The 25,413-nt window shown below is 36.8% G+C and overlaps 1 protein-coding gene across 2 annotated transcripts in view; it reads right to left on the bottom strand.

Annotated features, from left to right (window-relative positions):
- The window catches only part of LOC101535776 (ATP-binding cassette sub-family C member 2-like), an 87,242-nt gene that overhangs the window by 20,245 nt on the left and 41,584 nt on the right, over window positions 1-25,413 (bottom strand). For both annotated transcript variants that reach the window (XM_058661758.1, XM_058661759.1), the window contains 6 exons: window positions 23,702-23,869; window positions 21,892-22,045; window positions 15,642-15,717; window positions 8,400-8,460; window positions 7,353-7,572; window positions 826-980 (listed from right to left, as the gene is read on the bottom strand). In XM_058661758.1, the coding sequence (XP_058517741.1) occupies window positions 826-980; window positions 7,353-7,572; window positions 8,400-8,460; window positions 15,642-15,717; window positions 21,892-22,045; window positions 23,702-23,869 (834 nt within the window). The remainder of the gene's footprint in view (window positions 1-825; window positions 981-7,352; window positions 7,573-8,399; window positions 8,461-15,641; window positions 15,718-21,891; window positions 22,046-23,701; window positions 23,870-25,413) is intronic.

Raw genomic sequence — 25,413 nt, forward strand, 5'->3', positions numbered from 1 at the left:
ATATAATTATGCATGAATTTCAAAATTTTTTCTCACAAAATAAATTTACCTTTTTAGATTCATTTTTCATAATTTTAAGTTGCTTTTATATAGCAAATTAAATGTTAAAAACTTCTCATGAGAAGGATATGAGTGTATAACAACTTAATATTCATGACACTTTAGAGTCCTCTTTTGGCTTTTTTGTGTTACATAAATTATAATAATAGCAGTTTTCTTTTATGGTGGCTACTGACAATTCAAAACAACCTGTTGTATTGTATCTTTATTTGACATTGCAAACCCAACGCCATGAGGAAATCCCTTTGGGGGAGCAGACACAATGAAAACAAACATATCCAAACATATCCAAAGTCTGGATGTCCTCTGACTTTGAATTATTTTTTTGTTTCTTGATCTAATTCAGTGATTCCTAAATGTATAAATTGCACATTGCAAAGTCTATGTACTTATGTTCTCTGAGAACCTTTCAAGGATTCTTGCAACTATATGTGTAAGGTATGATATTATAAATAAAATTGCAAATGTCAAAGATTTATAAATAAGTTTGAGAATAATATTTGTGCTAAACACAAATTCAACTTTCTTGACTAACATATTTTTATAAGTGGGATTATAGGTAAATGTGGGTCATGATTTTTATATGTGGGTTTAAAAAATTAATATAAAAAACAAATTTCATGTATTTCATATGCACAATTCTAAGAATCTAAGCATTCTTGGCTATCATTCTTCCTATCTCAACCTCTCTCCTTCTTTCCCTTAATATTTGCAAAAACATAATTTCAGTCCAGTATATACTCACAAACTTAATGCACCACTTACCTTGGTGAATCGACTAATGATCTGGCCTATGGGGTTGGTTTCAAAAAACTGGAGTGGGAGATGCAGCACATTATTCAACAGCTGAGAATACAAGGTTCTTGAGGCAGCCAACGATCCTTCGCTGAGAACGTAGGCTCCAGAGCAGACAAAAAGACCTAAACATGAATTACTTCCAGGGTCAGAGTAGCATCTTAATGAAATGTCGTGCTTTATTCTTAAAACTTGCAATAGCATTTTAAAATTGAAAACCTGAAAACCTATGGAATTGTACCATAAATTAAAAAAATAGAAAAAAGAAAAAAGACACAGAAAGAGAAAGAAAGAAAGAAAGAAAGAAAGAAAGAAAGAAAGAAAGAAAGAAAGAAAGAGAAATCCCAAACTTAAAAGTGTGTGTAATTGTGGACCAATGCCCAAAAAGGTACATATAAAATAAAATACATATATATATTTCTGTTGGTTTATCATGTTGCCAGCTCACAGTATTTTTCTTTTCACAGTTGTAGGTTTTAGAGAAATGCATAGAAATAAGCGGTCAACCTGACTTACAGACTTTCCAGATCCATTATCCTCATGATGTTTGGAGGGACAGTGTGGTGGCTACTATTATTGTTAAACAGTTCAGTTTTTTCAGATTCACAGCTCACAATGAAGTTGCACCTGCTGACCCCTTTGTGACTGATGGTTGGATTCTGGATAATGAACCGAGATGTGACACAAGACATTTCCAGATCTGAGCTGATGTCACACTTGCTCCAGCTGCTATTCCCTTTGTGCAATGCCTGCCAATGTTTAAATGGTGGCTTGACTTCTCCTACTGCTTGAGATCCTAGGGTTGGCAGAGTTCCTTTCCTGACCTAATGGGGAACATGTGATATGAATTAAGAAAACTTATTTTGTTGTTTTGATGCATGTACTTCTGAGATTTGATTGGTGGCAGATTATATGTGTATTTCTATATTTATATACATTGTAAAGGTTGACTTATTTGAAAGGCAGAGTTAGAGAGAGAGAGAGAGAGAGAGAGAGAGAGAGAGAGAGAGAGAGAGAGAGAGAGAGAGAGAGAGAAGAGAGAGAGAGAATGAGGGAAGTTTTTCATTCATTATTTACTCCCCAGTGGCTACGATGGGTGGAGCTGAACCATTCTGAAGCCAGGAGCTGGGAACTTCTTCCAGGTCTCTCACATGGGCGGCTGCTTTCCTATGCACATTACCTTGTAGTTAGATGAGAAGTAGAGGAGCCAGGACTTGAATCAGCACCCATAGGGGATGCTAGTGACAAAAGTAGCAGCTTTTGCCTATTATTCTATGACACTGGTCCCTATATTCCTGTATAGATTTATATATTCAAAGACACATAAAACATTTAATTTTTTTTTACAATCTGATTTGTAAAAAAAATTTAGACTAGAAAACTGGGGTTGTGTTTAGTATATAATTCATTTTTAAATTTAATTCTAAATCTTGGACTTTTATAATTGGAATTTATGATGTCACACCTTACACATAAGTAAAAGAATCCTTGAAATTTTTCCAATAACTGTAAGATACATATGTATGTGTGTGTGCCCATAAGTTTATCTGTAACTTCAGTGGAAGAGGTTAGAAAATAGTTCTTTGTTCATCCTGAGAGTATCATTTGTAAAAATATGACAAGTAAAGGAAAAGTTCAAAAACAACTCTCCACAGTATACTGCAGAAATTGTTGGAAAAAGATGTATTTTGTTACTATTTAAATAGTAACCCTTCTCACCTTACATTCTCTTAGCTATCTTTGTGTTTGTAAATAGTATCACCTACTTCTATTTACTGATTTCTCGGTGTTAAATATTTTCAATTATTATTCTCCTTTCCCCACATTTCTCTTTTTCTCTTTCATAATATTCATGAAGTTTAGTAAATTTATAATGCATGCATTACTGGTTTTCCACATAGACAGCTTTCTGTGCATTGAACCCTTAGCTTATTCCCAATCACTTTAGTAGCTAGCAAATCTTTTTTTTTTTAATATACTCAGCCATCATATATTCTGTAAGTTTCCTGATCCTATTTATCTTTTTCCTCTTTGCAACTCAAAATGCTTTCTTGAAATCCTTTCTTACTAGTCTAAACTATAATATATGTTAAAATAGGCATTTGTGTTTCATTAGTTACTATTTTAACATGGTTTGTGCTTTATAATTTTCTTATACATTTATCGAAACTTATATAACATGAGACTTGAACTCCTAAATTTTTACTTTAATTTTCTTCTAATCTTTCATTTTCCATGTCTGTTTTTGATGTACCTTTGAAATAATTCCTTTAATTTATGTTCTTTCACTTGTGACATCCTTTTAAATCCTTCACATTGTCTTTTTCTCCACCTAATTTATGGATGTAATATATTGAATCTCTGGAGATATTAATTGAACTATGTCAAGCTTCTCTTCTATTCCATATATGATTTCTTGACTTCTGGGTTCCTTTGCTCCATTAGTTGACTCTAAACTGTTAGCTTGATGAAGTGAATTCATCATCAGTTTAAGCATCTGAGGCAAGGTGACTTAATTAATTAATATACTTTATGTGGATTTTTTTCAGCTATTGGTTACATTAATTACTCCCAACATGTCTGTGTCCTTGAATGCAAGGGTTTGCAGGCTCTGCTTCAGGGGAAGGATGGGTCCGACCCTGGCTGTTAACATACTGGGATCCATATGTGTATGTTGAGGCTTCTCCAAATTCACAATCAGGGACCTTTCTTCTTTGCATTCACGTATGCCAGAAAGCCATCGTTCCTCCCTCCCTTCACCCCTCCCTCCTTCCCTTCCATCTCTTCTTCCTTCTTTTTTGAAAACGAAGCAAAAACATTGTTGTCATAAAATATGTATGGCAACCTCAGTCCCATAATTTTAATTGTATATTGGCCTTCTGTATTAGTCATAGTAGGTCTTTGAAATCAACATGAAAGAATGCTGCTTATAAGATAAAGAAAAAAATTGTGGGCTAAGCTAATGTTAGTCATTGCAGCCTGAAATTGGAGCATAATTCATTAGATGTAGCAATGAAATAAGGTAAACTGAGTATATTGTTCATTCACCCCAGTCACAGGAATGTATCAGGACAGTAAAGGAGATTGAGGCAAAACTGGAATCTGATCTAGCAGACAGGGAAAAAGAGAGAGGAACAAAGCACAGGGCTTCTCCCCTAACTCCGTGGCCAGACAGGATGTCACCTTGCCAGGAACAGATGCATACAATATACCATGACTTCTGCCACCTCTGCAGATTGGCAGCCCTTAATATGGGAGAGTGGCACTGCCTTTAAATCCAGGGTAGAAAACAGATTGTGCCCTTATGACTGCTTTGTTGAAACTGTAACCCACTTTACCTCCTTCTGCCCCCGAAAGTATCAGACCTGAGCTGCTGCAGTACAGAGACTACTACGTTCCTTTCTATTAGGGAACAGTAAGTAGCCTGCCCAATGCTAGGGGACCCAAGGACAGATTTAGGGCACTTTTCAAGGCAGAGAAAAGGTCCCTGCATCCTGCAGCTGTGAGATTTTCAGCACATGTCCCAGAGCTACAATTACTGACTCTACAGGATCCAGGGAAGGTCTCTTCAGCTTCACTTGGCTCAGTGTCAGCAGCATCCCACAGAGGATAACATGTGACCTGGCCCAAGGAAGTTCACTTTGTATATCTTGGTATAACATATGAAGAGACCAGAGCACAAACTCCAACATCATCCTTGCATGCCATACGAGAACTTGAGGCAGATCCCACTGAATTCTGTTCCTCTGGTACTGACATTGTACAATAACTGGAGTAACTCATGCTCACCTGTGGGAATTGAAGGGAAGGTCCTCGTTCCTATATTCATGCTTCTGGTTTCTATTCTCCAGTCCACAGCATAACTGGATTCCACTGTGTCTTGTAGTACCAGGGCTGTTATATTAGTCCAAATTCCTCATGTCACCAAAATCTAACCTCTGGTATCTAGAGAAGAACCTATCTTCATCGCACCAGGCTGACACCTGCCAGTTTACAATGTCCACATAACCTGGAACAGTTCTTAAAATCCCCCACTGCTGGGACTAGGGCTGTGGTTCTTTAAGCCCTAACATTAGTCACGGTCACCCAGCCTGATCTGAGGGTCCCATCCACATCACATAGCCCCACTGTTCCCAATATCACTCATGCTTGCCTGATGAGGTAAGAGACAGCTTTCTTAGTGTCCCACAACTCCAGAAATGTGGATATAGCTATTGTAATCCCTAGTGTGACTGACATACAACTCTCTGCATACTGAAGACTCCCATCTTTGGAAGTCTACTTCTACCTCAAAGTCATCCTACTAACTCTAGGAACTGCCACAAACTAGAAAAAAGGAAATACTGCCAAGAGTGGATATAATCAACTAAACCATTATAGGATACACTTATGGGCCCTAATAGAACCAAAACCAAAGAAACAACCGAAGTGATACGCTATGTGCCATTGAAACAAAGAAAATTAGCTTTCTAACAAAGCTTATGCCATAAACAGGAAGGAGCTATCACATCAGACACACAGATGGCTATGTGTAGACACAGGAAACCCAAAGAATCAAGAGAACAAGACACTTTTGAAAATCAGAAATTAAAGACCTTTGTTGGAAACATTCACTTGATTTATGAAAATGCAACCTATAACTGTGTTTACTAACAAGCCTTGAAAAATTCAATCTTTTAAATGTAATAAATTAAAAATGAAGTGAAATATTAGAGAATATTTATGCTTTAATTACCACAGCCTAAATAAACAGCTTGGCCTGTCAGGAAAAATCCTTATGATTCAACTCATGAAAGGTGTAATTTATTGTGTTAGAAAAATACTTACTCCATTTAAATATCAGTTAATTGAAAATACAATTTTGCACAAGTAATGTTGTGAATGTTAAACCTAACATCTTATCTATTATAGAAAATGGAATCTGCTCACTGATTTAAAACCACCTTGTGAAGTCCAGTTCTTTTCATGTTATAGACAATCCTTAATTCTCACTCTAATTACTAATACTTTACTCAATGGATGTTATTACCGGAATGATAGAATAAAAAATGTGTCATAATATTTGCAAATTTTCTAATGGAGATGATTACTTCTAATGGAGATATTTATACCCAATACTATGGGCCAATTTTGAAAACAAGGTGAAAGAGGAGAACAGAGAAGGTAAGCTCTGATTTGATTGTATAGTTTTTCATCCTACCTTCATTTCATCTTACTGAAAGCATCTGAAGGAACTGACTGGCTCAGTCACTATTTTGAGTTAAAGCCATTTGAAAGATGGCAGCTACACGAATACCCTGGCCTGCGTTGTGTTCCCAGAAATCAGGAGATGATTCTCACGTGAAAGATATTATCCTATATCAGAAAGAAAACAACGTACTTATCCTCAAAGACCATGAGCTGAAATTGTAGAATTCTGTACAGATCTTACAAAAAACTTGTCTCTTAAGTCTCACTGCTTAATTAAGCTATGTTCTTATAAGTTCCCAGCCCAGTCATACTTTGAATGTCATCTCATTTTCAACCAAATATGCCCTCCGCCTACCCTGAATCATCAGTCTTTTACTATGTTGATGGAACTTATTGCTTGCCATAAAGTTTATTTCTTCACTTGTTCTAAGCTCACTAGAGCTTTGCTTTAAGGTATTTTTAACTTGAGAGAAAAAGAGAGACAGAGAGAAGTATCACCTGTTGGTTCACTCTCCACATGCTCCCAATGGCTTGGGCTGAGCTGGATTAAACGTGGAAGTAGGTTTCCTATGTGGGTGGCAGGCACACATCACAGTGAGCCATTGCCCGCTGCCTCTCAGAATGTGCATTCGCAAGCTGGGAGCCAGCACCAGGATTAAAATCCCAGTAATCTCCCATGGAATCATGAGAATCTCTAACAGCCAGGCTACAAGGACTGCTCCTCATTATTGGACTTTAAGCTCCTTAGCATAATCACCTCTTGGTCTTCATATCACTTAAAACTGTCACATGCACAAAGAGTGGCCATACAGTCAAGAATTTGGAAGCCTACATGTCTAAATATCCATGCCTCAATTTCCTTCATTATGCAATAGGGAAAATATCTTTTGAAATAATTGCTATCACAATTAAATTAGAACATCTGTAAATTACTAATAGCTGACACTAACATTAACTACTGGGTTATTCTCCAAAATATAATAAATGGAAAACATACACATTTGAATTATTCTCAAATATTTGGAAAGCTGGCATATGACACATCTTTCTCCCACAGGCATAAGGATGGATGGAAAACACCTGTAACAGTTAACAGAGGAATCCCAATCTCCCTGATCTAATGCTAAAGAGCCTTTTACTCCCATCTTCCAGTTTAAGTAAGAAACGCAAAATGAATGGAATATTTCTGTTTGTTTCTGTAAAAAAAAAAAGGCATGACTTATTTGAAATATCATGATGCATATGCTTATGTCTGAATCAGTGACATCAGAAAAAGAAATAAAAGAGCAGCCGGAATTATTTTTTACCTTGTATCAATCCCAATACTCCATAGATATTAAGGTTTTTGTTTCTAATTTTCTTCCATTCCGTAGCGTCATTCACGTGCTTTGCTTCCTTTGCCCAGGCACTAAGCCATAGATTCTGTCCAATGCCCATCAGATGCTTTCCTAAGAGAATGACCACCATCAGCCATACCCAGAGCCAGCCAAAGGCTTGCAGGTACTTGAGAATGATGGAAAGCTTCACCTAAAGATACAATTGGTACAAGCTTTAGAAGCGCTAAGAAATACTATAATGTGACAAGCCATTTTTGAATAAGATTTATTCCTGATTAGCACCATTTATACAGAAATTGTACCACTGAATTTTAAAGCTGTACTTTAAAATAAAGCAGACTAAATTTAAATAGTACTACAACATTTCCTAACTTTTGTGTTCTTGGTCAAAATACTAACTCCTCTTGGCCTCAGTTTATTCATTTGTAGACTGAAATAATAATGGGCCCGGCGCTATAGCATAGTGGTTAAATTTCTTGCCTTGCACGCGCTGGGATCCCATGTGGGTGCCGATTCTAATCCCGGCGCTCCACTTCCCATCCAGTTTCCTGCTTGTCACCTGAGAGAGCAGTTGAGGACGGCCCCGAACCTTGGGACCCCGCACTCCCATGGGAGACCCGGAAGAACTCCTGGCTCCTGGCTCCTGGCATCGGATTGGCTCAGTTCCAGCCGTTGTGGCTGCTTGGGGAGTGAATTATTGGATGGCATATCTTCCTCTCTGTCTCTCCTCCTCTGTGTATATCTGCCTTACCAATAAAAATAAATACATCTTTAAAAAAATAATAGGAGCCTCCTTACAAGTGTCTATAAAATATCAAGCATTACCCTAAGCACTTAAAAGAAGTAAAAATTCATGTAACAGTCACTAATTACATACAGATAAGATATGCAGCAATTTGATTTTCAAACTTTTTATAGTAACTTCCCTCAAATTAAAAAATCCATGACTTATCAATTATGTAATATTTTGTATTTCAATGATTAATAATAAGCAATGTTAATTCTTGTGATACTTACACCGCCAACAGGGATCTTTTCTTTTTTCATTGAGAACTGTTTCCTTTGATCCAATGAGGGTCTTATAAAGCAATACAACATTTGTATTTTAGATTTTAAATGAACCAAATATTTTTTAAAGTTATACGGTCCCAAGAATTTTATTGTGAATTCTACTTCCTTACCTTAAAAAAACAAACAAAAAAAAAACCCTAGTTTGCTCAGTTGGGAATGTTGTTACTTGAGTATTATTGAAAAGAAACTAGTAATTGCTTCATCCCTCAAATAATTTAAAGTCAGGACATTATTATCTGATTTTTCAGTTTCTTATTAATAACTGTCCATCAGAGTCAAGGCAAGTTGGGGGATCATTTTAGTAATGCCATGAAACTATACGATACTGTACTTGTTTCCTGGTATATCAATAAATCAGATTCAAACTCTGCTTTTCTATTTCATTCTGCCATAATCCTGGATAATGCCATAACTTACACAGACAACTGTGTTAAACTCAAATTCCACTAACTTTATGATCTCCACATACCCAGGGCCATTTATCTGCATTCTGCTTTGGCAAGCTATGCTCATGACCTACAATCATCAGTGTTATCACCAGGAGTGTGCACCCACCTGTGCACAAGACTAGATATTTGAAACTTTGGTCATAACTGATATAGCTCAGTTTTAAATCCACTAACTCCCAGCTCATGTTATTCCAACTAGATTCCCTGAGCCCAAATCCAACTTTCTGTCATTTTTGTTCACTTACATGATCAATGGTCCTGGTTTACCAAGGATTTTTTTCTTTCTTTAGCATTGCCTGTTCCACATTTTAGGAAATACCTCTGCTCCTGGAAATCCTACAATCTCTATTTCCTTTATACAGACTCCCTCCCATCAACCCATAGGGAAAAGCACAATCTTCTCATTATAAACCAATATCATCACCATAAAAATAACCATACTGTCAACTTTATGTAACTCTTCCTGCCCACCTGTGCTACTGTTCTTGTTTTGTAGTGAAGTTTTTTTCCCTTCAAACCACCTTTTCCTTCCCAAATTTTCCAGCATCTGGCAAAATTTTTTTCAGAAAGGACACAAATAAACTCTTACTGACATATCCATTGGATACCCTGAAAATTCCTCCACTTAACGTCTTTAAGGCATTTGACCTTGATGAGTCCATTCATGTTTGAGCATTCTTCCCTTTAAATTTTTATGCCACCAAATTTTGTATTTCCCTTGCTCTTGTATTATCCTGCATTGATTTCTGTTAGGCTACTCTTTCTGCTTTCTTAAAAGTGCATGTCCTCAAAATTAAATCTAGCCATTATTTGCTTTGTCACCTTTGCATGTCCCTATGCAATGCAATTCACACTCACAGTTTCATTAAAATTCTTTGCATATCACAATTAACTTAGTATGTCTACTCTGAAACCTTTCCCTGAATTCTAATTTCATATGAAAAACTTCTATTTTCATCTACTTTTTTTCATTGTTTACCAAAGAAACTGAACCTGTTAGTTTTCTTCTTTGTGCAAAGAACTAAAAAGCAAAGCAAAGCAAGACAAAGCAAGACAAAACAAAACAAAACAAAACAAAACAAAACAAAACAAAACAAAACCTTCCTCCATTTCAGTCACAGCATATTTCTAATGAATCACTAACTGCCAACTCAATTTTCTAAATAACTCTGTATTTGTTTTGAGGGAAATAATTATGAAACACCAATCAGCATGAACAAGAGGGAAAAGGGGGGGGGGGAAGGAGGCAGAGAATAAAAAAAAAAATGAAGTGAGGGCCTAGTGAATTGGCTCAGTGATTAAATCCTTTCCTTGCATAACCCGGAGTCCAATATGAGCTCATACTTGTGTCCCGGCTGCTCCACTTCCCATACAGCTCCCTGCTTGTGGCCTGGGAGAGCAGAAGGGACCCTGCCCTCATGTGGGAGACCTGGAAGAAGCTCCTGACTCCTGTCTTCAGATTGGCTCAGCTCTGGCCACAGCCACTCGGGAAGTCAACCAGTAGATAGAAACTCTTATCCACTGTCTTTTTTTCTTTCTGTAAATCTTCCTTTCCAATAAAAATAAATAAATCTTAAAAAAAAAAAAAGATGCCAGAGTATGGCTGGCATGGTGGCGCTGCATGTTAATCCTCTACCGTGTGGCACTGGCATCCTGTATGTGCACCAGTCCATGTCCTACCAGTTCCACTTGTGATCCAACTCTCTGCTTATGCCCTAGAAAAGCAGCAGATAATGGCAAAGGCCTTGGGACTCTAGACCCCAATGGGAGTCCCACAAAAAACCGCTGGCTCCTAGCTTTGAGTCAGCTCAGCTCTGGCCATTGCTGCCATTTAGAGAGTGAACCAGAGGATGGAAGTCCGTTTATGTTTCCTTCTTTCTCTATAACAATCTGTCTTTCAAATTGAATAAATCTTAAGAATAAGAAGAGAAAGGAAAAGCAATTTACAAGCCTATATCATAGGCTATATGTGAGAACACACTGATGCACGCTGTTGTATTCTTTTCTTTGCATGTATGCAGTGTTGTATAAATGTTGATCTATAACTGAGATTTTTGTTAAATGTATACATAATTTTGCAACTCAGTATATATAAGATATCATCATAAAGTTCATAGAAAATGAATTAAATGATATGTTTATTGTGGCACAGAAAAATTCAGAAATGCATGGACTGTTTTTTTCTTTAATATATACTTTCCATGAACTTTATGAAGACTCCATATATGATCAAATCTTCTCCTTTTTTATTATTTTCACAATACAGTTTTACAGGTAAAGGGATCAATTATTCTATAACATTGCTGTATTATAGCAGTATAATCTATAATGTTCTATCATGTATGAATTTTATTTAATGTCAATAATTATCTAAATGTGTTTTTAACATATTTTAACTGTTTCTGTACTATTCATGCTTTACACAGATCTCTGAAACCTGTAATAAAATCACATGGTTGATTGATATATCTACTATCAGCTGGCCCCCTAGACAATACGGAACTGATGCATGCCATCCTCGGAAGATCTTGAGAACTTCTCTATCTCTGTTTTCCATTCTGTCTCTCAGAACAACAAATACACCTGACTCTAGCAGTATTGTTAAGAAACATTCTGTGGGAGACTGCAGTACATGCCCTTTGTAGGGTCAGCCTCAGCAACAGGAGAAGATACACCATTTAACAGACACTTTCATTGGACTAGTTCCTGGCATACGATTTGGGTTAATTGCTGTCATCATCTTTCAACCCTTTTGGCATGGCTTCTGTTTGGATAAGCAAATTTAGCACTGGTGTCAAGCCAAAAAAATTAATCCCTAATGTAGCTGGACATAAAATGCTATGAAATCCTACTGTTAAAAGGAAATTAAAGCTTCCTAATTAGACATAACAAAGAGCACTAATTTATTAGATACAATATAGGAAACTATTGCTTTCCTAAAATGAAGTGTTATTCTTTTTTTCAGACAAGCTTTGCAGTACCTTTTTGACACTTTATTCTAAATAGGTTTTATGTGAGATGTTTATATAGGCAGGCAAATTTTCATGCTGTTAAGCTTTGAAATTGAGGCTTGTCTGTTCTTCAGGTATTCTTAAAAAAATTTGTCACGAGTCACTATATATTTTTGTACAAACCTATAAAACTAACACTTTGAAGCCACTATTACAAAACTGAGCACTTCGTCACAAAGGTAGAGCCTATATGGCAGGATTAGAGTAACAATGTTTGGCATGAAAAGCACAAAGGAGTTGTATAAATGTTAAGAGACCCAATACATTTCATTTAGAGAACATAGTAATAGAATTCTAAGGAAATAGCGAATATGCATAAGCTCCATTTAGACAAAAAGTTGTGGTTGCAGTTCAAAATATTTCGATTCTTATTAGAAAACTTAACTATTGTCGTTAAACAGCTCTAATTTTTGAACTGATAAGTGAGGAATTTGTAGGGATTATTTCAACCTCACTCCTGTTCTGCTCTGCTCCTAATGAAAAGTTAGCCAATTTCCTTGGAAACCTTTGCATGAGGAAGACTCATGTTAATTTACCTCAGCTTGTCCCACTGTGGAGAACTCCCGGTAACTGAAATGTTCTTGTCTGCAGGTATTTTCCAAATCCTAGTTCATCTCAAATCTGCACTCACTGGAAATAACTGAGCAATTCTGAGAGATTCTCTTGATACGTTATCATGTTATCAAAGAGTCAAGCAGATAAAGACAAAAGTGATAATAAAAATGACAACCAAAGTGATCATGGAAGATAGCATAGAAAGTAATGAACTAGAGTAACAAATAATCAGGAAAAAAAAATAAAGTAGATGTTTAAAACATGAGATAAAAATGATGCAATAGCCTGTCTGCAAAGGAGGAGAGATGGGCAGGTGAGATTTCACAGATGTGCACCAGGCTAAAACCAAGGGGTTTTTACAAATTTCTTAAAAGAAAAGCAAGATTCTGAGGCTTGTTGATAAGGACATACCATATTGGAAGAGGAAAACTTCCTTAAGCATTAATTGAAAAAGGAAGTTAGAATGAAGGTTCTGTTTGAGTCTCTGCAAAATAAGAAATGTTTAGAAATCAAGTCTGTAAATGAATCTTTTTTTTTTTTCCTAGAAAAAAGAAGGGGAATAATTTCTTCAGAGTGGTACATAAAAGCTCCAGGAGTTCTCTTTGGACAGCAAAATTATAAATCAGGAAAAATTATTTATATATAATGTATGATTCTATTTATTACAGTATGTAATGTCTTTTAACTTAAGTTTTTGTCAGACCATTTGCTAAGTGCATATGAGACCACAGATAAGTGAAAATTGGTACTTATGATTTAGAGGTGTGAGTACCCCCCTGAACAAAACTTTCAACATCTTACTACTTGCCATTATAATACTTATATTCCAGAAATTATGATCAACAGTGTTCTCATTTCTAATTCACAAAGGAAGGGATGGGACACAGGAGATGTAGAGATTTCTAAAATATCCTCCATGAATTGAATCCTTCTTTTTAAGACTTATTTATTTTTATTGGAAAGTCAGATTTATGGAGAGGAGGAGAGACAGAAAGATCTGCCTACTGTGCTGGACTCTCTCTATTTTCTTATTTCTGCATACAGTATCTAGCCTTTCTTGCAAAAAATACAAACTAAAAGTCTGTGAGACAGATTTCCAGTTCGTTGGAAATGAAGATGGCTTTTGAAAAATAGCTAAAAACTTAAAAGTATTGGACCCAGTGTGATGGTTCAGTGGCTGGATTCTCACCTTGTTTGTGTCCTGGCTACTCCACTTCCCATTCAGCACCCTGCTTGTGGCCTGGGAGAGCAGTGGAGGATGGTCCAAAGCTTTGGAACACTACAACCATGTGGCAGACGTGGAGGAAGATGCTGGTTCCTGGCTTTGGATTGGCTCAGCTTTGGCCCTTGTGGCCACTTGGGAAGTGAACCAGTGGATAGAAAATCTTTCTGTTTCTCCTCTCTGTAGATATTTCTATCCAATCAAAATAAAATAAGTCTTCTTCAAAAAGCTTAAAAATATAAAGTTGGAAATGTGGTAGGAAGATGGACTTGAAATAGGATGGCTAACTAGGTTTTTAATAATGGTGTGACATTTTAATGAGGACACAATAGAAGGGGGATGACGGAACCATGTGTTTACCTGGAAAAACAGGCTCAGGTCCCAGAGGACTTTACTTAATCAGTGCAAGAACCTGTGATTTACTCTGATATGTGAATCTTTTGAAAGCTCTGATATTAAAAATGATGTGCCTGGTTCATAATAACTGTAAAAAAAAAAACACCCAAACATTGTGTAACAAGCAGTGTGTTTGGGATAAGAAAAAGGAAGAAATGTAAAAAGAAAAATATGAAAATATTTGTGATAAATGGTAATGATTTGAACAAACGTGATAGTTACGAAGGTGATGAGTAGAAGTTGATTTGCACTTTACTGGACACATTTTGAAGACAAGCTCAATGGAATTTGGTGATGGAGCAGATGTAGAGTTAGGGAGACCAAGGATGTCTGTAAGATGTAGTTACCTGACCAACTGGCACAGCAGTGTTGCCATAGCTGAGACAGAAAAGACAGTATGCAGACCAGGTTTGCACAGGTTATAGGAAGAGTGTGATTTCCATTTTGACATGCAAGTTGGAAGTGTCATTTAAACATAAAAGGAGAGTCATGAGATTGGATGACCATAGACAGACAACATCAGGACAGTAGATAAACAAAAGAAACTTTATGATCTTTAAGGTCTTTATAAATCAACAAGAACCAATTTAATTGAGCACTTGAGTCACCTAAATCTCTAGCACACTCACCAAGCTCCATCAGGCCACTTGCACATCCATGTCACGCACATACTTTAAGACATATCCAAGCCCTTACAAAAATAATGAATTCAAGGTTTGTTCTTTTAATCAAAGTCAAATCTATCAATTTCTGAGTTACAGGATCCTAAAATATGTCCTATCCTTTTATCTATTCAATATTTTCCATTTTAGCAGTTTGATCCACAGCTGCTTCCTATAACTTAGCCACTGATATTTAAATTCTGCATTCCTGTTATTTACAATTATTTTCAGTCTCCTAATTTGTCAACTATTGGCGTAAATGTTGAGGAAAAGGACTTCGGATAATCTACCTCAGCCACTGTTCATTTTACTTACCAGAACAACAATAGCAAAATGAAGCATAATACGATACGAATTCTAGCACCGAAGTTTTACTCTGTCTTCTCCCGGTCTTTCCTAATTTTCCTCCCTCCTCTCCTCTTTTCTCTTTATCTTCCCATTTCATTCCTCTTGCTTTTCTAAGCAGACTCTTTAGATGCTACCCTAAGGCCTTGCTCTTGGTCACTATCCTGGCCTGAGAATCATTCTAATCTATGGTGCAACTTTTTCCCCCCATGTCTAAAGCCCATTGCACGATCACATCTGTAGAGCATATAAACACCATGGGTAAAGGTGTGTTTGGCACAGAAACAATTGGATTAGATTTCCACTGTGAATTTGGCTAGAAATAGACAGGTGTCTAATGAGCATATGTTTCCACAACTGAACCACATCCATCTCACTTAAATATGTAGACACATTCATTTAATTTATAGTTTGGAATTGGAGAACACCAAATACACATACTGAACATTTTTTATTATGAAACCTATATACAGAATGAATTTTTTAAGTGTTAAGAAATGTAATTAATTGTTCTGAAATACTAGAACTGGTTTTGTCCTGATACTTACCTACAATTGTGCTCCAGATCTTGATCTTTTGGTATAGTCTTGCAGTCGATTACATCAATTTGCCTTAAAGTGTGTGCTGGAGAAGAAGATGGTCAGTGCTTGCATGTTAATGCAAAGATATGATTCACAATTGCAGAGACAAACACTGAAGGATGACACTTGTTGGAGACATGTTTGAGTGTTCCACAGATATCCTGGGAAGTCTTTGATTATTCATACTACTTCAGCATCATCTATGATAGCTGATGACATCTTGGTGAAAATGAGATTCTACCGTGAAACAGCTGAGAGAAATCTCTTTTTGGACTTCAGAGAAGGGATATAACTTAATTAGTTTAAGTAGACGCAGCTAATCAAGATCACATAGTTGGCACTGTCAGAGACTGAGGTTTAAGCCACTGTTTGTAACTTTGCTAGCCAACACCTCAGAGTTAGGCAGAACTGTGTGTCTGTGTGTGTGTGTCTGTGTGTGTGTGTCTGTGTGTGTGTGTGTTTCCCAGATATGATGCTAACTCCTTGAATTTCAGATCTCTTATCTCCAAAAGGAAGGAATTCAACTCTGAGGTTTCTAAGGTGTCTTACATAAATTCTATACCCTTAACCCTCAAAGGGAGAATCTAATTTACAGCCGTTCCCAGCACAAAAAATTCCAGGTTCAGGGAATGGACATTTCAGTGTCAAGCTGTCTCAGTCTCTCCTCCTAGGATGCACTCTCATTTCCACAGCTGCCATGAATATTTCAATGCACCCTTACAATCTATAGGGTATTTTACAGACTCTCCACCAACTAAGGACTAAAATGGATCAATACAACAAAAAACAATCAGAAAAGTTAACCTGTACTTTATAGGAGAAAAAAGTTAAAGATTAAAAAATTTGCCTGAGGGCCTGGCATGGTAGCATATTGGCTAAAACCCTCACCTTACACACCTGGGATCTCATATAGACACCAGTTCGTATCCTGTCTGCTCTACTTCCCATCCAGCTCCCTGCTTGTGACCTGGGAAAACAGTAGAGGATGGCTCAAAGCCTTGGGACCATTACCACTGTGGGAGATGTGGAAGAAGCTCCTGGTTCTTGACTTTGAACTGGTTCGGCTCTGACTTTTGTAGCCACTTGGGGAGTGAGCCAGCAGTTGGAAGATCTTTGTCTCTGTCACTCCTTCACTTTGTAAATCTGACTTTCCTTTAGTTTTTTTTTTTTTAAAGATTTTTATTATTACTGGAAAGCCAGGATATACAGAGAGGAGGAGAGACAGAGAGAGGGAGATTTTCCATCCGATGTTTCACTCCCCAAGTGAGCTGCAACAGGCCAGAGCGTGCCGATCCAATGCCGGGAACCAGAAACCTCTTCCAGGTCTCCCACACGGGTGCAGGGTCCCAAAGTTTTGGGTCATCCTCGACTGCTTTCCCAGGCCACAAGCAGGGAGCTGGATGGGAAGTGGAGCTGCCGGGATTAGAACCGGCGCCCATATGGGATCCCAGAGCGTTCACAGCGAGGACTTTTAGCCGCTAGGCCACGCCACCGGGCCCTGTAAATCTGACTTTCCAATAAAAATAAATAAATCTCAAAAAAAAAAAAAAAAAAAAAAAAGGTTTGCTTGAAAGCCAGAGTTTGAAAGAGAAACACAAAAGAGGGGAAACAGGCCAAGCAAGTAGGAGCTGGGTCTCCCTATGTACCACCGACTTTTCATCCTAAATCATTGTGGTTGCTCCAAACTGTAAGGTACAATATTTCAAAGTTTAAGTGATCAAAAGCATGAAAGAAAAGAAGCATCATGATCTAATTTTCTCACTTAGAATCTATATTAGTTTGTTCGAGAAACTAATCTTTGTTGTTGCTGTCAAAATGAAGACCACGCAATTTTAGTTGTTTTGGAGGTGCTTAACTAAATGTCACATACATGAATATGCAGGAGTAATTAATAGCCAAGGCAGGGCCCGGCAGCGTGGCCTAGCGGCTAAAGTCCTCACCTTGAACTTGCTGGGATCCCATATGGGTGCCTGTTCTAATCCCGGCAGCTCCACTTCCCATCCAGCTCCCTGCTTGTGGCCTGGGAAAGCAGTCCAGGACGGCCCAATGCATTGGGACACTGCACCCGTGTGGGAGACCCGGAAGAGGTTCCTGGTTCCCGGCATTGGATCGGTGCGCACCGGCCCGTTGCGGCTCACTTGGGGAGTGAATCATCAGATGGAAGATCTCCCGCTCTGTCTCTCCTCCTCTGTATATCTGACTTTGTAATAAAAATAAATCTTTATAAAAAAAAATAGCCAAGGCAAAGTTGCTTCCATGAATCGCAGCAGTGCCAACAAGAATTTGCCAAGGTGATACTTTTTTGATTTCATAGAATAAAATATTCAAATCTAGAATCAAAATTAAATCTAGTTAATATTTTTAAACAAAACAAGAATTGGGCAAAACTAGGCCAAAAAATGTGTAAACTTGACCAGTTCTCTTACATCTTTTTTCATAAACCTATTTCTTATCCCTGATTATGTGAAGAATTAGTCCATAAAATTAGACTTACAGATTTTTTAGACCCGGTTTGAATACAAGCCCAAACTAAAATACATTTGATTACTTGATGAGTTATTTATAACTGATATCATCATTGATATTCAGAATAACCTGGAAATTGGAAGAGTGGCACAAAAATGAACTATTTTGAGGAAAAGGAAGGATTAAGATGTGCATTTTGGTTCTATGTGAAACATGAGGTAACCCAGCACCAGCTCAAGGGCAGTATTTCATGAATGGGAAGAACCAGAGCGTCCAGTCGTTTCCATCAAGGCTGACATTACCATTCATGTGAACACTGACTCCCAGGTTTTCACAATTGATCCACTTGTTTCCCTTACAATGTTGTGCCACATACACAAATTAGAATTTCTTTTTTTAAAATATTAATTTGGAGCCAACAACAGATCCTATTTTTGGCCATAAAAGAAGCTTCCCAACTCTCTGCATGGTCCAGGTGGGGCACCTGGATTTCTGAGACTTCGTATTGGAAACAGCAACTCTCCAAACAGTCTTTATTCTGTGTAACCAGAACTTGCCCCTATGCACCTGTGGGCACATGTCCAGATCCTGTGCTCCACCCAAACTTACTCTCAAGAAAAAAAAATTATTTATATATATATAAAATTATTTATACATATAAAAATAATTTATATATTATATTATAATTATATATATTATATATTATATTATAATATATATATATATATATATATATATATATATATATATATATATATATATATATATCCTTGTTCTAAAGAGCTGTGCATTCCAGCAGAGCAATCTGCCTGTGGGGTACTTTCCCTGGTAGCCGGGTCCAGAAGCAAGCTTTTGTTATTTAGAGTTCTAGGACTTGAGCATTTGATGCAGCCAAAAGGAATGGATAGAGAAAATCCTCTTGGGGACACAATCTCTTGGTCTTTCAGATAGAGAGCCAAGCAGACAAAGTTATAACAGACACTGTAATGAACACAGAATGCAGTCAGATGGACCCCGGGCCAATGGAAATACTGCAGGAGCATCAAACAATGCAATTGGCGTTTAGCTATGGCCCTATTTGCATAGTGAATATTTTTTCTCAGTTTTTTACAAACTTTATTTAGTTTATTCTATGTTTAAAAATATTTTATTTATTTTAATGGCAGAGTTGAGAGAGGGAGAGAAAAAAAAATGCATTGACTGATTCCTCAGGTGGCCTCAATTATCAGGGCTGTGCAAGGCTGATGCCAGGAGCCAGGATCAGCAGTTCTTCTTCCAGGTCTCCTGTGTGGGTTTAGAGGGTGCTCTCCCAGGCACATTAACAGAGACTCAGATCAAATTTTAAAATTTACACACCGTCTGATATTAGAGATGTACTTTTTGAAACAATGCAAATTACTCAAGGTACTGCAAAGAGTGTGTGGACAATGAACTTCAAAGAACAATTTATTTGGGTAGAAAAAAATTGAAATTCATGCATAGAGGGGTCTCTAAAACATCCATGGGAAATATGTATTAAAAAACATTATATGTGAATTTCAAAAAAAGTGCACAAAAATAAGCTTATATTTTACTTTACGTTTTTATGAACTTTTTGAAACACCCTTACATTTGGAAGGGTTTGTGGTGTCAGGTGTAGCAGGGGATTGAAGGAAGTGTGGTTACCTTGGAATTGTGTCTATGGGATGTATCTATGTATGAGTAATTTTTCAAAAAAAAAAAAAAGATATTCACTCATAGCATTCCAAGCCTTCCTGTTAATTCCTGAGGAAATTTTATTTATGGATTCAACTTTTAAACAAAGATCAAGTGTACATTTAGTGTTTGCCTAACATGAGACTATGTGAGTTCTGAAAAATGAGAAATTAATATAGTACTATCTGAATCTAGTTCTGAAAGGTACTTGTTGCCATCTCTGTCCAACACATAAAATAAATTAATGTTAGCCTGAGAAGACAAGGAAGCACTCCCACCACCCATAAAGGAAATGAGAGCTGTTTCTTTTACGAAGAACAGCTACAGTCATGGGAGGCTGCATCAAAACATTGAATGTACCTATAAGTAGAATATTTGCAATTTGAAAATGGAGTAAAAACAAGGAGTAAGAAATAGCACTATACAACTTGTGTATTAGCTTAGCTTAGCCTCAAAAGAAGAATATGTCAGAAGAATAATTTTGACTTTAGATTTCATGATAGTAAAATAAAATAATAAATTGCACTGGTCTTGTTAATGTCTTAAGTCTAGGTAAGGGTAAATAGAGTTACTAAATATCAACTGATGCAGAAAACAATGAGACATAGCTTTGCATTCCTTCTTCAAGCCTCAAATTTCAAGATAGCCAATTGTAGAGTTAGTCGGTGGTGTTGTATTTGGGAAAGGATCATGACACAAAAGTCTACGTAAGAACCCTCTATAGCTGTAAATGAACAGTAATCATGAACAGAGTGGATCTCTCAACAGTTTTACAATTACATTGGATTTCAAACAGCACCACATCCTAAACATTATATAAAGAACAAACCACTCAATTTGTTTTAAAATATACACAGATATGAAATTTCAGGTCCAGGACTGCAGTGACAAACATTAATAAATAGAAAACAATCATCAGTTGTAAAAGCCGAAGAAATAGGGCCAGCATTTTAACACAGTGGATTAATCAATCATTTATGATACAGTCATTCCATATCATAGTGCCAGGTCTAGTTCCTATCTACTCCACTTCTGATACAGCTTCCTGTTAATGTGCCGAGGAAGGCAACAGAACATTGCTCAAGTGCTTGGTCTGCTAACTTCTGGAAGATTGGGATGGAGTTCCTATCCCTGGCTTTAGCCTAGTTTGTACTTGACAATTGTGGTCCCTTGGAGAATGAACCAGCACGCCACCCTACACTCTCTCTCAATCTCTCTCTCTCTGCTTTCACTTTCTGTCTGCTACTCTGACTTTCAAATAAAATAAATCTTAAAAAATATTGGGCAAAAGACTTAGGACCCTGTGCCCACATGGGAGACCTGGAAAAAGCTCCAAGCTTCGGAGCAGCTCAGCTCTGGTTGCTGGAGAGTGAACCAGCAGGCTGAAGATCTTTCTGTTTGTCTTCTCTCTATAAGTCTGCCTTTCCAATTAAAATACATAGATCTTTGAAAAATATATTGAGCAAATATCCTTGTCTTCTGTCTTGCCATAGATTATTTAATTTTGTTTCTTCCCCTGTCTGTGTTAGATAATAACACTCAGGTGTTCAAATATTTATTTCACACAAACTTATATTTCCTGTTACAAATTTCAAAGGAAGTTTCTTTATCTACAGTATCAGGATACTCTTAAATAGAAGAATGGTGGAATTGTGACTGTTGTTACACTATATTACTGGAACAGTATAGGGGAAAACAGTGGATGAATGGAGAAATGAAAAGAGAAATCCCTGAGTCTAAGGAACTATATCATGAAAATTAAAAAAAAATTCAAAGGAAATGGAATTTTTACAACTATTATTATCTAGATTTGAAATGTTATTTGTAGATTTCCGATTTCATAGTTCATAGAAGAAAGAAGAGACTTTGGGAGAGTGAAATTTTTCTGAAAAATCATAAATGAATTGAAATTTAATTGATGTGTACAAATATAGAAAGAAGGTGCCCATTTCCCAACAGAATGGATAAGGAAAAATGTACAGCAGAAGTCAAGTAATGAACTTCTACAATGAGTAGACAAATTGTGTCCCAGGTTTATTTTTCTTCATATCCTTACCATTTTCTTCGCTGCAGACCTGGAGCAGATTAATTGTATTTTTAGATAGCAGCTCCTGGTATGTTCCCATTTGTGTAATTTGGCCATTTTCCAAGACAACAATAAGATCCATCTGAGGCAAAAGTGTGAGGTTGTGTGTCACTAAAATACGAGTCTGAAAAAGAAAATATTTTATTCCATGTTTACCAAAAAATGGCATGAATTACCTATTTCAAAGAAAACTACAGTAATTTTGTACTATCTCAACATACAATTTTTATTCATTGTTAGTTTAAGACTACATCTATACACTTCACATTTAATGATGGCAGACAGCAAGAAAAAGAAATAGCTTGCAAATGGGACTTTAACACTTTGGTTCAGGTAATTTCCATTCATTACGAATGAACCAATTTCATAGAAAATTCAAAACAATGCAATAGATGTAAACCTTGCTTGTTTTTTAAAATGTATGTCTCTGTTACCAAAGAGACTTTGACACAAATCAAAATTCATGTTCTTTGTTTTAAATTATTCATATTTCACACACACACATAATATACATACACACATGAACAGGAGTGAATGAGACGTTCTTATCTTGGGCATAACTCAGTAAGACATTTTCACATTATTTGGACACATGAAAGGTTCCTATATATTTACAATAGGAATAGTATTATCTCCTAGATTTAGACATTTGCTATAATAATTACAGGAACTGATTTAAAGTGTCAAGCATGGAACAAGCTTGATAATACAAATTCCTGTTTCCTTAGTCCCTTTGAAAAAATACTTGAATTGGTACAATGCCATGTTAACACTACCAAATCTTAAGTCTAAATAGCCAATGAAAAAAAATTTAAAAAGTAGCATGCAGGACCCGAAGCAGTAACCTAGCGGCTAAAGTCCTCGCCTTGAACGCTCCAGGATCCCATATGGGTACCGCTTCTAATCCCAGCAGCTCCACTTCTTATCAAGCTCCTTGTTTATACCCTGGGAAGGCAGTCGAAGATGGCCCAAAGCCTTGGGACCCTGCACGTGCATGGGAGACCTGGAAGAAGTTCCTGGCTCCTGGCTTCAGATCAGCACAGCTTTGGCCATTGCGGCTGCTTGGGGAGTGAATCATCAGACAGAATACCTTTCTCTTTGTCTCTCTTTCTCTCTCTGTATATCTGACTTTCCAATAAAAATAAATCTTTTTTAAAAAATAGCATGGAGACAACTATAATTTTTCAAAAAATTTTCAACCAATTTTGAAACAACTCTTGGAAGCATGAATCTCCTTAGGATATTGTGTTAGTTGATGACATAAGAAGCACATATATTGTCACCAGAGAAAATTCACAAGTCAAGCTTTAAAAATTAGTGTAAAAGGTGGAAGTTATAAATTATCTGGAAAAAATTTTGAGTATGTTGTTTTTGAAAAATTAAGAAAGGAAGCAAGAAAGGAAGGAAAGAAAGGATAAAGGAAGGAAAGAAAGGAGAAAGTATTATTGTAGTGGTAGAATTGTATCTATGAATTACATCGAATCTCTTCGTGTTAATATCACTCTATCACAAGAATTCATGAGACTTACGTTGTAATAATTATGCATTTGCTGTAACCCCTGGGATTTAATATGTTAATAAACCCTTTAAGTTAAAAAAGCAAATGAAATAAAAATCAAGTAAAGCTCTTAAAAAAGTGTGTGCAAAGTAGTGATACATGCATCCTGTTTAGTTCCCTGTGAGATTTGTCCACTTAAAGTCACAAGCAAAATAATTGGATCTTTAGACACATTCTGCTCCTTGCCTCCCCGAAGAAAAGCATAAATGCCATGATGGCGACCTTGTTTCTCAGCAGGCCTGAAGATCCTATCACGTTTTCAAAGAGCTGCTTTCCGACGTAAACATCCACAGCAGACAAGGGATCGTCCAGGAGATAGACATCAGCCCTGCTATAAACAGCTCTAGCCAGACTGACTCGCTGCTTCTGGCCTCCACTGAGAGTTACACCCTAAAAACAGAGCAGCAACAAAACCAAATCAGACAAACATGTGGACATCTCAGAGTACACACAGCTGCATCCAAACCCTCGTTTGTAGCATGACAGATGATAATCCATCCAGGAAATTCAACTCTTAATGTACCCATGGATCTCTAGGTCTATTCCATCCTATTCCTAGTATTCCTGGTTTGCACAAAATAGGTAATTCTGCTTTTTCTTAACTGCTTATTCTCCAAAGGAGAGAGGCTAAAAATGAAGAGAAAAAGAATTTTCAAATCCCTCACTTGGAAAAGTTATGCCAGTGGAATATTAAACAGGTTTGTTGGCTGCCACCTGTATACTGACACCGGTGATCATTTTAAAATTGGCATTTAGGAAATTAAGAATAATAACTAAATTATGAAAACCGTCATCAACATATCCTGTTTTCTCTTGGAGAAAGATTAGTACAAGTCTTGTTGGTAAAAGTACAACTCTAAGAAGCAAAATTGGGGAATATATATCATAGCATGTGAGAATTACATTTGACATGTATGACCATGTATGGAGAATTATGAGGCAAGGCCTAATTTACTTGATTTATTTTACTTATTATTCACATATTTAGTGTAAGTTCTCAGTAGAGCAGAGGACTTACCGAATCACCTGTAATTGTAAAATATCACGGCTTCTTCACATTTCTTATCCTAAGTTTGTTTTTATTCATGGTGCTAGGCTTATATTTGGAATTTAAAGATAAATGAAGCAGAATTTCTATCATGAGAATTCATAGTTTGATATGGAATATAGGAAAGAAAAATCACACAGCAATGTACAAGGTATGTGTTTGTGTGTGATTGTTAGTCTTCAACTCATGGAATAGTCAATAAAGGCAAAGATATTGTGAACAAATCCAGTTCTAAGGAAGATGAATGTTAGCAATTATCATGCTGTCACCCCCTTCCCCAATTCTTCCTCTCCTTTGTCATCACCTGTCTTATCATGATGCCATCATTTTGCTTAAGAACCTTGGATTCCCACCCCTCTCTCTTTTTCTCATAATTCATGAGCAGTAAAAATTTCTGAGTATAAGTCAAATGTTCTTGTTTGTAGGTGTCTAGTCCTTTTAAACTACCCATGCTGTTGTGGATCCCACAACCCCACTTTTCCAACTTAAAATCTACTCAAGCTGTGAAATCCCCTTTGAAAGTCATATTCCTTGAAATATCCCAACATAGGATATAATTTTCACTCTTCCCAACCTGTCTTATTTGCCCCATTGGTAGAACTGACAATACCTAGATCAAGCACTCACCAGTCTATGAGCTGCTGAGTCATCCTTCTACACTCAATATTGTGCATCTGACAATTACTGACTAATCTCATTGGCAGAGACCCAATGGACGGCAAGTCCCTTGGAGGCAGAGTGACAGATAATCTCACTCATTGTTGTGGACCCCACAGCAGAACAAGGACATATAATGAAGTATGTGTGTAACATACAATAAAATGTGTGTGGTCATTAATGGCTATCAAGTGGAAATTCAAATAAAACAGAAAATAACTCCTCACTG

This window comes from Ochotona princeps, chromosome 3, assembly GCF_030435755.1.
Source record: "Ochotona princeps isolate mOchPri1 chromosome 3, mOchPri1.hap1, whole genome shotgun sequence".
In the NCBI taxonomy this organism is placed as follows: Eukaryota; Metazoa; Chordata; class Mammalia; order Lagomorpha; family Ochotonidae; genus Ochotona; species Ochotona princeps.